This window comes from Hippichthys cyanospilos, chromosome 1 (assembly GCF_059441005.1).
Source record: "Hippichthys cyanospilos isolate Australia breed blue-spotted pipefish chromosome 1, RoL_Hcya_1.0, whole genome shotgun sequence".
Classification (NCBI taxonomy): Eukaryota; Metazoa; Chordata; class Actinopteri; order Syngnathiformes; family Syngnathidae; genus Hippichthys; species Hippichthys cyanospilos.
In genome coordinates this window covers 24,740,837-24,752,092 of record NC_142369.1, presented here as the reverse complement: position 1 = coordinate 24,752,092, position 11,256 = coordinate 24,740,837, and the positions used below count along the sequence as shown (strand labels likewise).

The 11,256-nt window shown below is 39.7% G+C and overlaps 2 protein-coding genes across 2 annotated transcripts; both read right to left on the bottom strand.

Annotated features, from left to right (window-relative positions):
* Positions 1–302: 302 nt before the first annotated feature.
* Positions 303–5,683, bottom strand: LOC148429790 (protein limb expression 1-like). The gene is made up of 6 exons (XM_088431391.1): positions 4,903–5,683; positions 3,393–3,589; positions 2,398–2,538; positions 2,190–2,285; positions 1,438–1,515; positions 303–1,361 (listed from the first exon to the last, which is right to left on the bottom strand). Exons 1-6 carry the CDS (start codon positions 4,982–4,984, stop codon positions 888–890), a joined length of 1,068 nt encoding a protein of 355 aa, XP_088287517.1. The 5' UTR covers positions 4,985–5,683; the 3' UTR covers positions 303–887.
* Positions 5,684–5,878: 195 nt separating this feature from the next.
* On the bottom strand, positions 5,879–10,693 carry riok2 (RIO kinase 2 (yeast)). Its single transcript, XM_088431379.1, has 10 exons — positions 10,520–10,693; positions 9,785–9,923; positions 9,574–9,690; positions 8,647–8,822; positions 8,443–8,531; positions 8,165–8,356; positions 7,976–8,068; positions 7,251–7,673; positions 6,446–6,545; positions 5,879–6,314 (listed from the first exon to the last, which is right to left on the bottom strand). The coding sequence occupies exons 1-10, from the start codon at positions 10,583–10,585 to the stop codon at positions 6,153–6,155; spliced, it is 1,557 nt and encodes a 518-aa protein (XP_088287505.1). The 5' UTR covers positions 10,586–10,693; the 3' UTR covers positions 5,879–6,152.
* Positions 10,694–11,256: the final 563 nt, after the last annotated feature.

Genomic DNA, 11,256 nt, shown 5'->3' with positions numbered 1-11,256 from the left:
TGGGTTTCACATTTTGGATTGAAATACTGTACTGAAATGTAGAGATTTGTTTTCATGTATATGTTAATTGTTGGTTTTATAATATGATAACCTTAATTTGTCTCACAATGCAGGGACTTGCATCGTTTCTGCAGCAATATTGGGTATAGTTTTATTTTGTGCAACATTCATGTATCAACCTAAAAAAAACATGTTAGTCCATAGAACGGTTGTCCTTGGTGTATTGTTTGAAAAAGAGTGTAATCATTCATTGAAAGTGTCAGGCAGTTCTTTACCTGATGTCATGATATATACACACTCCATTGACTTGATACATTGCGTTTTTATTAGTACATAATTTCATGTGAAACACAAATATCGACAATCATGATGCTGTAAACGGTGACATACTGACAGACTAATCTATTTACACATGTCCCTTTTTAATGCATATTAATGCAGACACAGCTGTAAATGTTGTAATTCATTAATACACAAATTTGACTGCATCGTATAATCTGGTCTCCAAATCAGACAGTTACTGAATGTCATTCAGATGACCGTAATAACAACTTTCAAACTCATAGGGAATACTGGCCGACCATCCTAAATATGAACACGTCTGCGGACCTACAAAGGAATAAAAAACAGGCATTGTTTTGAGCACCAGGAGGTTGTATGAATTCAGTGTACCGTTAAAATTATACTGTAGCTCTAATGCTGTATTTAATTCATATTCACATGTGAATCAACAGGACTGATTCTTGGGCTTGGTTTGAATGAAAGCGAATGGTTAGTGCTATCCAAATACCATACAGTTGAAATAGTTCATGATGAAATCGCAATGGGAAGAGAGCCATACAAGTACAGTGCTGTCAATGTTGGCAGTCGACAAAAATATCTACATTTCATGTATTCTCCGATATATTCTGCTTTAGCAAATGCATGTGAATGCAAAATGAGCAGGTTGCGTAACAATCAGCGGGAATGTTCCTGCCACAATTTTCACAAATTACAGGATTGGTGTATTCCTGGAGGGGTGGTGATGGACTGCAGGACGGTGTTATTAGCACTTCTCCATCATGGGAGCACATTATTTGCAAAGGACGTTGTTCCTCTTTGTTATCATGGGTCTGACCGCGGACCTCGGGCGTGTGGTGAACATAGGCTTGACTGAGGGCCAAAGTGAGGATGCCGCTTTTCTCCTTGTAGAAACGTAGCTCCATGCCTCTACTCCGGGCCAGCAGCAGCTCCTTTTGCGCTTCTTGAAGCTCCGCCCCAAGTTGGCCCGGTGACCTCTGTTCCCGTCCGAGCCAGTCCAGAGCCATGCTGCTGCGCATATACTCATCAAGACCACGCTGGCTGTAGTAAGCAATCACGCTCTGAAAGAGAGGGAAAAAAAAGGGGGTTGTTGTGCTACTACTTTGAGGAACAAAAACAATATATCTTTGTAGATACCTGACGAGAGCATTGCTTTTCTCTCAGAGCTTTTAGAGTTCCATTCCAGTGCAGCAACTGAAAAACTGTCATCATCTCCTGAAGTGTTGCAACACAATTGAAATACGCAGGTCAACATTTCATGGCATCATTTATGAGCATTTTTATTCAAGGCATCTCTAAACTATAAGCTACAAAAGAAGGAAAACGATGTAGATTTGCCTGCAAAGTTATACCTCCAAAAACACTGCTTCAGTCGTACCCTTGATTTAAGACTATGTTTTGAGAGATGTATAATATTTGGTCAAGAAAAGGTATAATTAGCCTTTTAAGACTCTAGCAATTATAATTGTAATGTGGATTATAATAGAGTTGACTGGACTTGAGGGTTGGACTCCTATCGACTAATTTTTTATATCGGTGGGTGTTATACAACAATCACCTCCATGCTCGCATAGGTCTGTGTAATTTCTGTATGAATGTGTGAAAATTGAGTTATGAATATGCATGTGTGCATTGCGTAATTATGAATAAACTGGAATGATGATCAATCTATTTTCTGCAGACTGTCTGATTATTTATACAAAGTTAGCGCTTTCCTCCTGGGTCCTAAGCATTTCAGTGACGGTGGGCAGACGAAGAATATATTAACAATAATAGAGAGGGAAACAGGTGTGAGTGAATGAATTCATTTGTGGTTCAAAAATTCCTGATTATGTAGCACTGTTCAGCATTGCCCCAGGGGACTTGTTTATATCAGAAAAATATTTTACCTGGAACTCCAGCATGGTCCTTCCTATGTAAGAATGGAGAAGCAGACTGTATGTTCCTATATGTGTGCTTGAATCATTTGCATCTTCTATAGAAACCTGGTCAGAGACAACGCAGCAAAAAACAAACAAAAAAACGTGGGTCTTAGCATGCTTTTTTCTGTGGCCCAAATCCACGTAAAGTAGTAATATCAGACTGGTTAGCGCTCACATCACTGTCAATGGTGGCCTGCTGCAGACTCTGAGCGATGAACTGAGGGCAGATGCGTCGACAAGGCAGCTCATTAACGAGTGAGTTCATCAGGGCCACTCGGGCCGCATCTCGACGGGCCTCTGCTTGAGTGTTGCACAACTGAGGATGACAGGGTGGACGTAGAAAGAACACGAACTTTCTTGAATCCAACATGCACTTTCAAGTAGGTTTCCATTTTACACTTCACTGCAGATAATTACAGGATCAGAGCACAAATCACAAAGGAGAGGCAGTCACAGATAGCTGATCACATGGTGCTGGAGGCTCGGGTCTGAGTCACAATGCACTTCTGGGAGGCACCATGGAATTACAGTCATGTTAAACAAGATGAAATTGTGGTGAAATTGTGCTTTGCGTCAAATTTTTTGCACTACTTGTAAAATGTGGCATTTGTCTTAATCCGAAAAAGTTCATTTTAACTATGAACATTATTGTGTTCAAAGTATTTTTTAAACGTACAATGCCCATACAGAGTAGACTAATATTTGTTTAAGATTCACAGTTTATATAGAATAACTTTTTCTTGTTTTTAGTTTTTTTTGCTGCTAACTCTCTTGAAAACAAATGTACAAGATTCATTCTGTTTTAGTCAATAGTTTTTGTTCTTACTGACTCAGTACATCAAATAGCTTTAGTTCCATTATTCCAAATGGTTTTTGCATTGATGAGGCATAAAAACCCACCAGAAGATGGCTCTTGTGCATAAGTAAACATTATTAAAATAATTTCAACCTTAAAGAAACACAATGAAATACTGTACAGTACTCAATGAAAAACTGTTTGCCCCAAATATTGTAGTGCAATTTTTTTTTAATGTAAACTACAGCACAGGTTAATATCTGTCCAGGAATTTAATCATTAATACATTTAAAATTATCTTCAGTAGTATGAGGAACACATTAAATACTCAGGGCCGATACAAAATGGTGATACCTTTAGTTACATTGACACACCTTATAGTTCCCAAAGCAACTTCCTCCTGGCAGTGTGACGTAGCAGACAAACGGTGGACCGGGGGAACCGGCAGATTCATACAGGAGCAGGGTTTCCATCTGGCCCACAGCATCCCCTACACAACTATCAGACCCAGTGGAGGTGTGACTCATCTGCTTCTGCTCCCAGAAATTATGGAGCATGGCTACTACATTGACTGAACACACAAGATGAGCACATAGTGAAGAGAGGAGAAAACATAATACAGTGCCGTGGGTTCGGCATTGCCTGGACAAAGGTCCATTGAATCTGAATGAAATGCTGTGGCATAACATTTAAAAGGCTTTGCATGCTTCAAAAACACAAACAAAAACAACACGGTTGCTGAAATAAAGCAATATTGCAAGGACTGGTGCGACGGTAGGCAACCCCGTTCCAAGAGAGTCACCTACCTGCATGTTTTTGATGTCTTTCTCAGACATAACACCTGATTCAAATGATCAGCTTATCAGGAAGCTCTGCAGAAGCCTGAGAACGATCCTGATCATTTGAACAAGGTGTTTTATAGAAGGTAGATATCAAATACATGCAGGACAGCCACTCCCGAGGACCGGCGTTGCCTATCCAATATATGAATCAGTATATCTCTTTGCAGATGTGAAAGACTCATTGCCAGTTATAGAAAATGTTTGAAAAAAATCGTGGGAGACAGCTTGAAACACTTTTTTCACTCTGCTGTATATGACAACAACAAAGCTGAAATTTAAAACCAGATGCACAAAATGCTCTAAGTTCATCACATCAATTCTTCCTAGTCCTCTTTTATGGATGAGTATGAGTAACTTTACTAAATTATTTGTGAGGCTTCTGCACAACTGAATGACAACAAACTGGTCCTGACTTTTGTGTAAATCAGTGCTTCAATTATCTTTAGCAAAACCCCCGAAAGAGAACACATTTCTTGCCCCTTGATGATGGTCTATTAAAAATGTGTTTATGTATACCTAAAATTGTATCATTTTTACCATTAACAAAAGAAAAAAAAATCAATAAACAAACTTTCAACAAATGTTAACTTTCAAGCCTTTTTCCTTGGGTCATCTGCCTCCCCGGGGGGGGGGACCACACTGTTTGAGGACTGGTCTCAATCAATCAACATGAACTGGACCTGAGAATGAAACAAGCTAAAAAGTAAACCTGCAGGTTTTAATATTTTGCTTTTTTTTTTTTTTTTAAAGATATTGGGTAACACTACAATACAGCAAGAGTACCCGATAATCTAAGTACATCATAAACCTTGATTATAAAAGTAACTTGTGTACAACAGAATCCATTGCTAACATGCAAGTGAAGCCTTCTTGTAAAATCCAAGAAATATCAAGTATTACCACGCAGATCAAGAGCTAAACATTGGCTTTCGTAGTCCTTTCATTCAAAGTTTCACAAACTAAGAATGAAGTGGGCACACAATATAAATACCTGTTAATACCCTTCCAGGAAAGCAGAAGTTTGAGTTGAAAGTTTACTCACAGTCTTTTGGGCTGAGATGAACGTTGTTCTGGGACAAGTAGGACATGACGCTGTCCTCGTCTTCCGCTTTATTCATCCTCATTCACAGATGCCTAAAACGTCTCAGTCCACTTGTCTCGGGCTCTACTGCCATGTCGATAAGACGCAGGATGGCAACATTACGGGGAAATAACTCAAAATCGTATGCGCCAAGCCCTCCTTCTCTCTCCACGTAAACCTCAGTTTCCATACCTCCCCCTGCCTTTGAGTCCACCCAGTCTCACTATGTTTTTTTTTTTTTGAAGCTGCTACCACCTTTGTCACTCTCGCTGCCAATTAGCTGAGAGGGGCCCCTCTCTCTCTCTATACGCAGAGGTACAGCCCTGGAATGCTGAGCCCTTCCCATCAAGCTGTGCAGCTGGCTAATCCCTGACCAGTCACTTTGAAAGCTGCATATACTGAAGTTTAGGAATTGATCATAGAACTGGACACACACACGACTCATTACTAGTGTGCATGTGTGTGTTGTGTGTGTTACTATCACCATCATGCCTAGGACAGAATACTGCTAATTTAGTTTGCAAAACAGTGTGGGAAGTGGGGTTTGGGGGGGGACTTGTCACACAAGTTTTTGAGCCCACTGAGCTTTGGCGTCTGAGCTCCATTCATCCTCTTGAAAATGAATAGCCTTTGTTCAAGTTGGAATTCACCCGCTTTCTGAATACCTCTGACAAAAAATGGACCAAATTCTGAGAAACCACTTACTCAACTGTTAGATCTACTTTTTCTCTTTGTTTAAAATGTTGTGCTAGGTTTGGTTTGAGATCATTGACCATTCCCTGCGTTGTTTTGGACCATGTTGATTTTTCTACACCTAAATTTGAATGCATTTTGTTGATGGTAATCACTTTGCATCGCCTTTTGAATGTAAACACAAATTAAAGCAGTTGAACTTTAAACCACATTCAACATCAGAAATAATAAAAAAAACAAAACATGATACTCATTACTTTTTTTTTTTTTAACGTTTTCAGAATAACATTGGACACATCTCCCCTCAACTTTCATTGTTTTAAAAAGCAGGGAAATACACAAAGTAATTGTTTGAACGATGACAGTCCAGAGTATACATATTTACACTGAATTATACTGATAGTTGACCATATTGGAAAAGTTCCATCCTATATCTGGACATAACGGAGTTGTTACTTGTCCAATAAAGTTTGTTTAACAGCTGTGATTACGTTACCCTGCTTTAGACAAGGGCTCATTCACCCCCAAAATGTGGCGCTCTCCAAACTAGACTTAATGTTGTTTTGGTTCTCTCGTCTCGATTTGGTAACCAAGTTGGCCTCCCCCTTCTGCAGACGTCTCCTCTGTGCCGACTTCTGTTGTTTGGTGAGCTGTCGTCGCACTTTCTGACGCACCACATCCTGCAACACACAGGGGACACAAGGGGTCACTCACGACACACCCCGACAGACTAGCCGTAGCTGTTTTTCTGTATTTTTGATACAAATTTACAATTGACAGCGTCTAGACACCAGCTTTATTTCTTACGTACTGGTGGGATGGTTGAGCAGCTTCCTGTGCTGTCCATTGTAGCCTCACTGTCTGTCCTCCTCCTTCTGTGTTCTGCCATCAGTAGAAGGCTGTCTGAGTCTCTGCAAGACATTGAGAAATGATTGTATGCGTCACGTTGTTGAGATTGGTTATCAAGGGGTTATCATGGAAAACCAACTTTGTAGAGATTTCAACCGCAAAGTGTTATTTTCCTTCACTGATGCATTTAATAGAATTCCCTGTCCCGCGCAAGTAGATTAAAGTGGCTTCCGAGGCATTATTATGATATCAGGCACTTGTATCCCCCCATTAATTATGTACATTTTTGTTTTCATTCCAGGATTGGGGAGGGATTTTGCAGTTGGCCAAGTAAATGTTGTATTTATTAGTTACATTAATTTTTACTGTATAAAATGCCAATGTAGCAAAAACGAATGTTTCAAAACAGCACATGACCGGACAATCAATGTTGACACATAATTCACTTACAGGTGAAACTTTTGTTATGAGTAGTGGTTTCCCAAAAGGGGACCTATTTGATAGGAGGAATGGATGCTACGGTGATCGCGCTCTTCACATGTCTTTTGCTGTGTTGGCAATTTCAGAACATTTCACTGACAGCAAAACGTCCGTTTTGGGGTTCTGTCACTCAGCCAGTCAGACCTCCATTACAGATCACTAAAATGTTAGATTTATTGTGGTTGTTTTTTCATTGTAGCGGTCAGCTCTAGAACTATGTGATGAAGTGGGCACGGCAGCGATAAGAGACGGGTTATTATGACAACTCAACCATTTTTGGTCAATACCTGAAAGGCTTGAACTCTTTGTTGGATGCAGATAGGTCAGAGAGTTCAGGGAACTCATCTGCCAGCTCTTCCTCCAAGTCAATCTCTGTCTTGTCAACGCTTTTAGTGTCAGCGTTTGTCTCCTCCTCTTCTTGTTTTTCACTGTGCCCATTTTCTTTCTCATTTTCCTCATCATTCTGTGTGTCAGCGATTCTGTCGCTGACTTTCAGGCCCTCCAATTCCAGAATTGCATCATTGTAGTCATTCACATCTACACTTTGCTCTTCCGTTTCCACTTCGTCACCGCTCTCCTCTTTGTCACTGTTCTCTTCCTCATCTTCTTGTTCTCCCTCGGGTCCAGCTGGATGCAGCACTGCGGCTTCATCCTCCAGCTCTTTGGTGAAACCACTTGCCGAGACCTCAACATCAAGCGAACATGAGCGTCTGCAAGGAAATGTTTTTTTAATTTTTTAAATAGATTAACAAAGCACTGCATCACAAGATCCTATGCCTCATGACGCAAAGTAAGGTAGGTACTTATAGACCAAAGAAACACCAGACATAATTTATTGATTGGACATTGTTCAACTTAAATATTAATATTATGTTATATTCAAAAAGGCATGAAGTAGCACTTGACAATATAGCAGCATTAGTATGTACATAACCCATTACAGACATTTTAATTTCAATTAGTTTTCATGTATATTGCAGTAAAGTTGTATGCACTTTGCAAGTCAGGATACCTGATATCTTTGAAAGTTGGGAACAGCTCACTCTCATAACTATATCGTTTAGCGAAAAAATCCCGTATGCATTTGACATCTCGATCAAAATACCTAAAAAAAAAAAAAATCAGTGATAGAAAGAAACGGTGATGTATTCGCATTCGTTCACTCATCTGCAAAGAAGTGTTTGCAGGCACAAGGACTCACCATTCAGCATTTGGGTGCGAGGTGGACACCATCTGAGGGAAGTCGATCATTGTTATGTGATCCTGGTCATCTAGCATCAGGTTGAACTCATTAAAATCTCCATGAATTAGGCCGTGGTTTCCCAGTTTGACGATGAGGTCCATAAACTCACTGTACAAGGCGGGGGGATCTCGGAGATCGTGCACTTGACACCTAGTGTGAGAATTAAAACAATTAATTAAAAGGACTGTAATGATACGTCAAGTGATTCTAAAAAGAAGGATGGTTTTTTCCCATACAATGGATATCCATTGATGAGCTCCATTACTACTGCATGTCTGTTGTAGTCCACAGGTTTGGGTACAGGGAAGCCTCGGTCATAGAGTGCCTAGGGAAAGAATGTGCCAAGACAAACAATGTGCTGATTTCAACGTAACCATGACTGTGCCCTGACGAGTAACCACTTTTATACCAGACTGACAGTGCAGCAAGTTTTGCCTTACCTTCATGTAGGCAAACTCCTTCATGGCAGAGAGGCGAGAAAGGTAGAGCCAGGACATGTTTTTCCTATGCTTGTGGTAATCTCTTTTATTCTTTAGGTTTCTGAAGGAGGTTCGACCCAGTCTGTGAAGCTTCAGTGCGTACTGCTCTCCATCTTGATTTGCCACAATATAAATATCTGAAGAAATTAAATAAATAGATCAGTTTAGAACACTGCGTAGGTACAACTGTCAAAGCCAACTCACATGCTGTTATACTCTCAATGGATGTTTCATTAGTGAGGGATTTACAATTTCATCAGATCCAGTAACGTGCAAAAAATACACAAAGACAAAATGTTCGATTAATCACAATATAATAACAATATCATTTTGACAATTATGTTAATTATGTGCTTGCAGTTTGTACTGGTCTACAACTAGACTGTTTCACACACATACACAAGAACTGATTTTATTTTGTTTACCTCGCGAGATGGGAAAAATGTTAATACAATGTCAAAACATTTCTGTATTTGAAAGAGGTAAATGAAGCAGGGCAAATGAAGATTGTACTTTTCTAAAGAACGTATCAATGATGTCATCAATGAATTGACTTTTACTTTTCAACAGAGGGCAAATATCTTAAAGGGGCAATGTGAATGTTTTAGACAGTTTTTTTTAAATTACGGACCATTGTCTGTACCATTGTCTGTAGCTATAACAGACATGGCAGTATCCGGAGGAGTGCCACCCCCCATGTAATGTAGTTTAATGATAACTAGGCCAACGACTAGATTTAAAACATACTGTTGGTCGTTAAGAACACATTTATTTGCAAGTTTTTGAACGGTATAACCATGTATTCCTTTTTAATGAAAAGCAGTTTAAATCTTACACATTGTGCCTTTAAGTGGTTTGCCCCCTGGGAGCTGAGGGCTATTGGCATACCTGACTCTTTTCCTACTCCCATTTGGTTTCCAACTGAAGCAATAACATCTCTGGAAGACAAGGTCTTAAGGGCTAGGTAGTCATATCCTCCAAAGTTCAACCTGTAACCTTGCACAGCTGAAACATAATATACATCACATTAGAATAAACAGTACATACATTCTTATAAGAAAACAAAAAAAAATATGGAAAGTAGGCTCATAAAGATTACTCTTTGCACGTTCATAGGCCACAAGTTTATGCTTGACCAGCTCTCGGAGAATCTTGTTGCAGCCGCCATGTTTGAGGCTAGCAATGGAAGAGAGGAGACTCACTGGAACAATTTCATGGTTCTTCATTCCCATCTCAACCTACATGCAGAGAAGTGATATCGTTATGAAATGCAATAAGCATGAAAACGCTTGTTAGGAAGTGGCTTTTTTTTTTTTTTTTTTTACAGGTTTTTACTGTCGCATCAAAACACAAGTCCCTGTTCGTCAGATGTGACTAATTTTGCCGTTTTCAAAAAGCAGTGGTTATTTTGTCATGACCGGTGTACATTGGTCCTGACTGGTCGCGATGCTGGGAGTACTCGCGCGATTCACGCCAAATACGTCAGGTGGCGAGCTGACGCTCAAGACAAAATGACCACTGTGAGATAATTAACCAAACACAAAATCGTTAAGTGACCAACACCTTTGCTTAGTCGGCGTTATGTACAATAGCGTACAGTGACAATCGTCCCGACCCCAAATATAGGAAAGCTTTCCGTGAAGAGTACGTACAAGCAAAATTAGCACGGTAAGACTGGATTCCGCACATATAAGTGAACATAAAAATATAGACTGCAAAGCGATAAGCACACTTGGCTTGAGCAAATATTATTACAACATTAGCCTGGGCGAAACTAATTCAGCTGGGGTATAGCAGATAGCATGTGCTTGAGAAATATATATATATATATTACCGCCGTGAGCACCCGGAAGTCATCTCGAGACAAGTATCGCAACACCACCACATTCAGCTTTCCCATGTCTTAAGCAGTGACAATGTATCAAATAATGATCCTAAATAAGTCAAAACACGATTAACAATTTTTGTATACACATGGACGTAGCGGAGGTTCGGAAGCGGAAGTTACGTCAAGGTGGTGGTATCGCTTTGTACGGAGTGAGCGCGCCCTCTTACGGTCAAAATAAAACTCCCGATTTTCATTGCGTTTGATTTGCTGGTATTTTCTGTCTCGTTTAGGTATCAGAAAGCTTTATTAGTGAGGATTGAACAATATAAAATTACGAAAATTTTACCTGAATGTTGAGGCATTAACGTTCTTTGAGTGAGCTGGAACGTTTGCGGAACGTGGGAATAAATTGCAGTACCTGTACCGTAGTCTGACAAAACCCACGCAAGTACTTATATATATATATATATATATATATATATATATATATATATATATATATATACATACACATATGTGTGTGTGTGTGTGTGTGTGTATTATAGGGTATTTTGTAAAAAAGTTCTTTGTAGTAAGTCGTTATGGTGCTAGATGGCACTATGACACAGTTTGTGTCCATTACAGTGCTGCTGTCTTTGCCTTGGCCGCCGTATTCGGGTTTTAAGCATTAGTTTTAAAATAATCATTTGAATGTCTTGTGCTCACACACCTGATGGCCTGTTGTTCGACTATTATCCCAGATG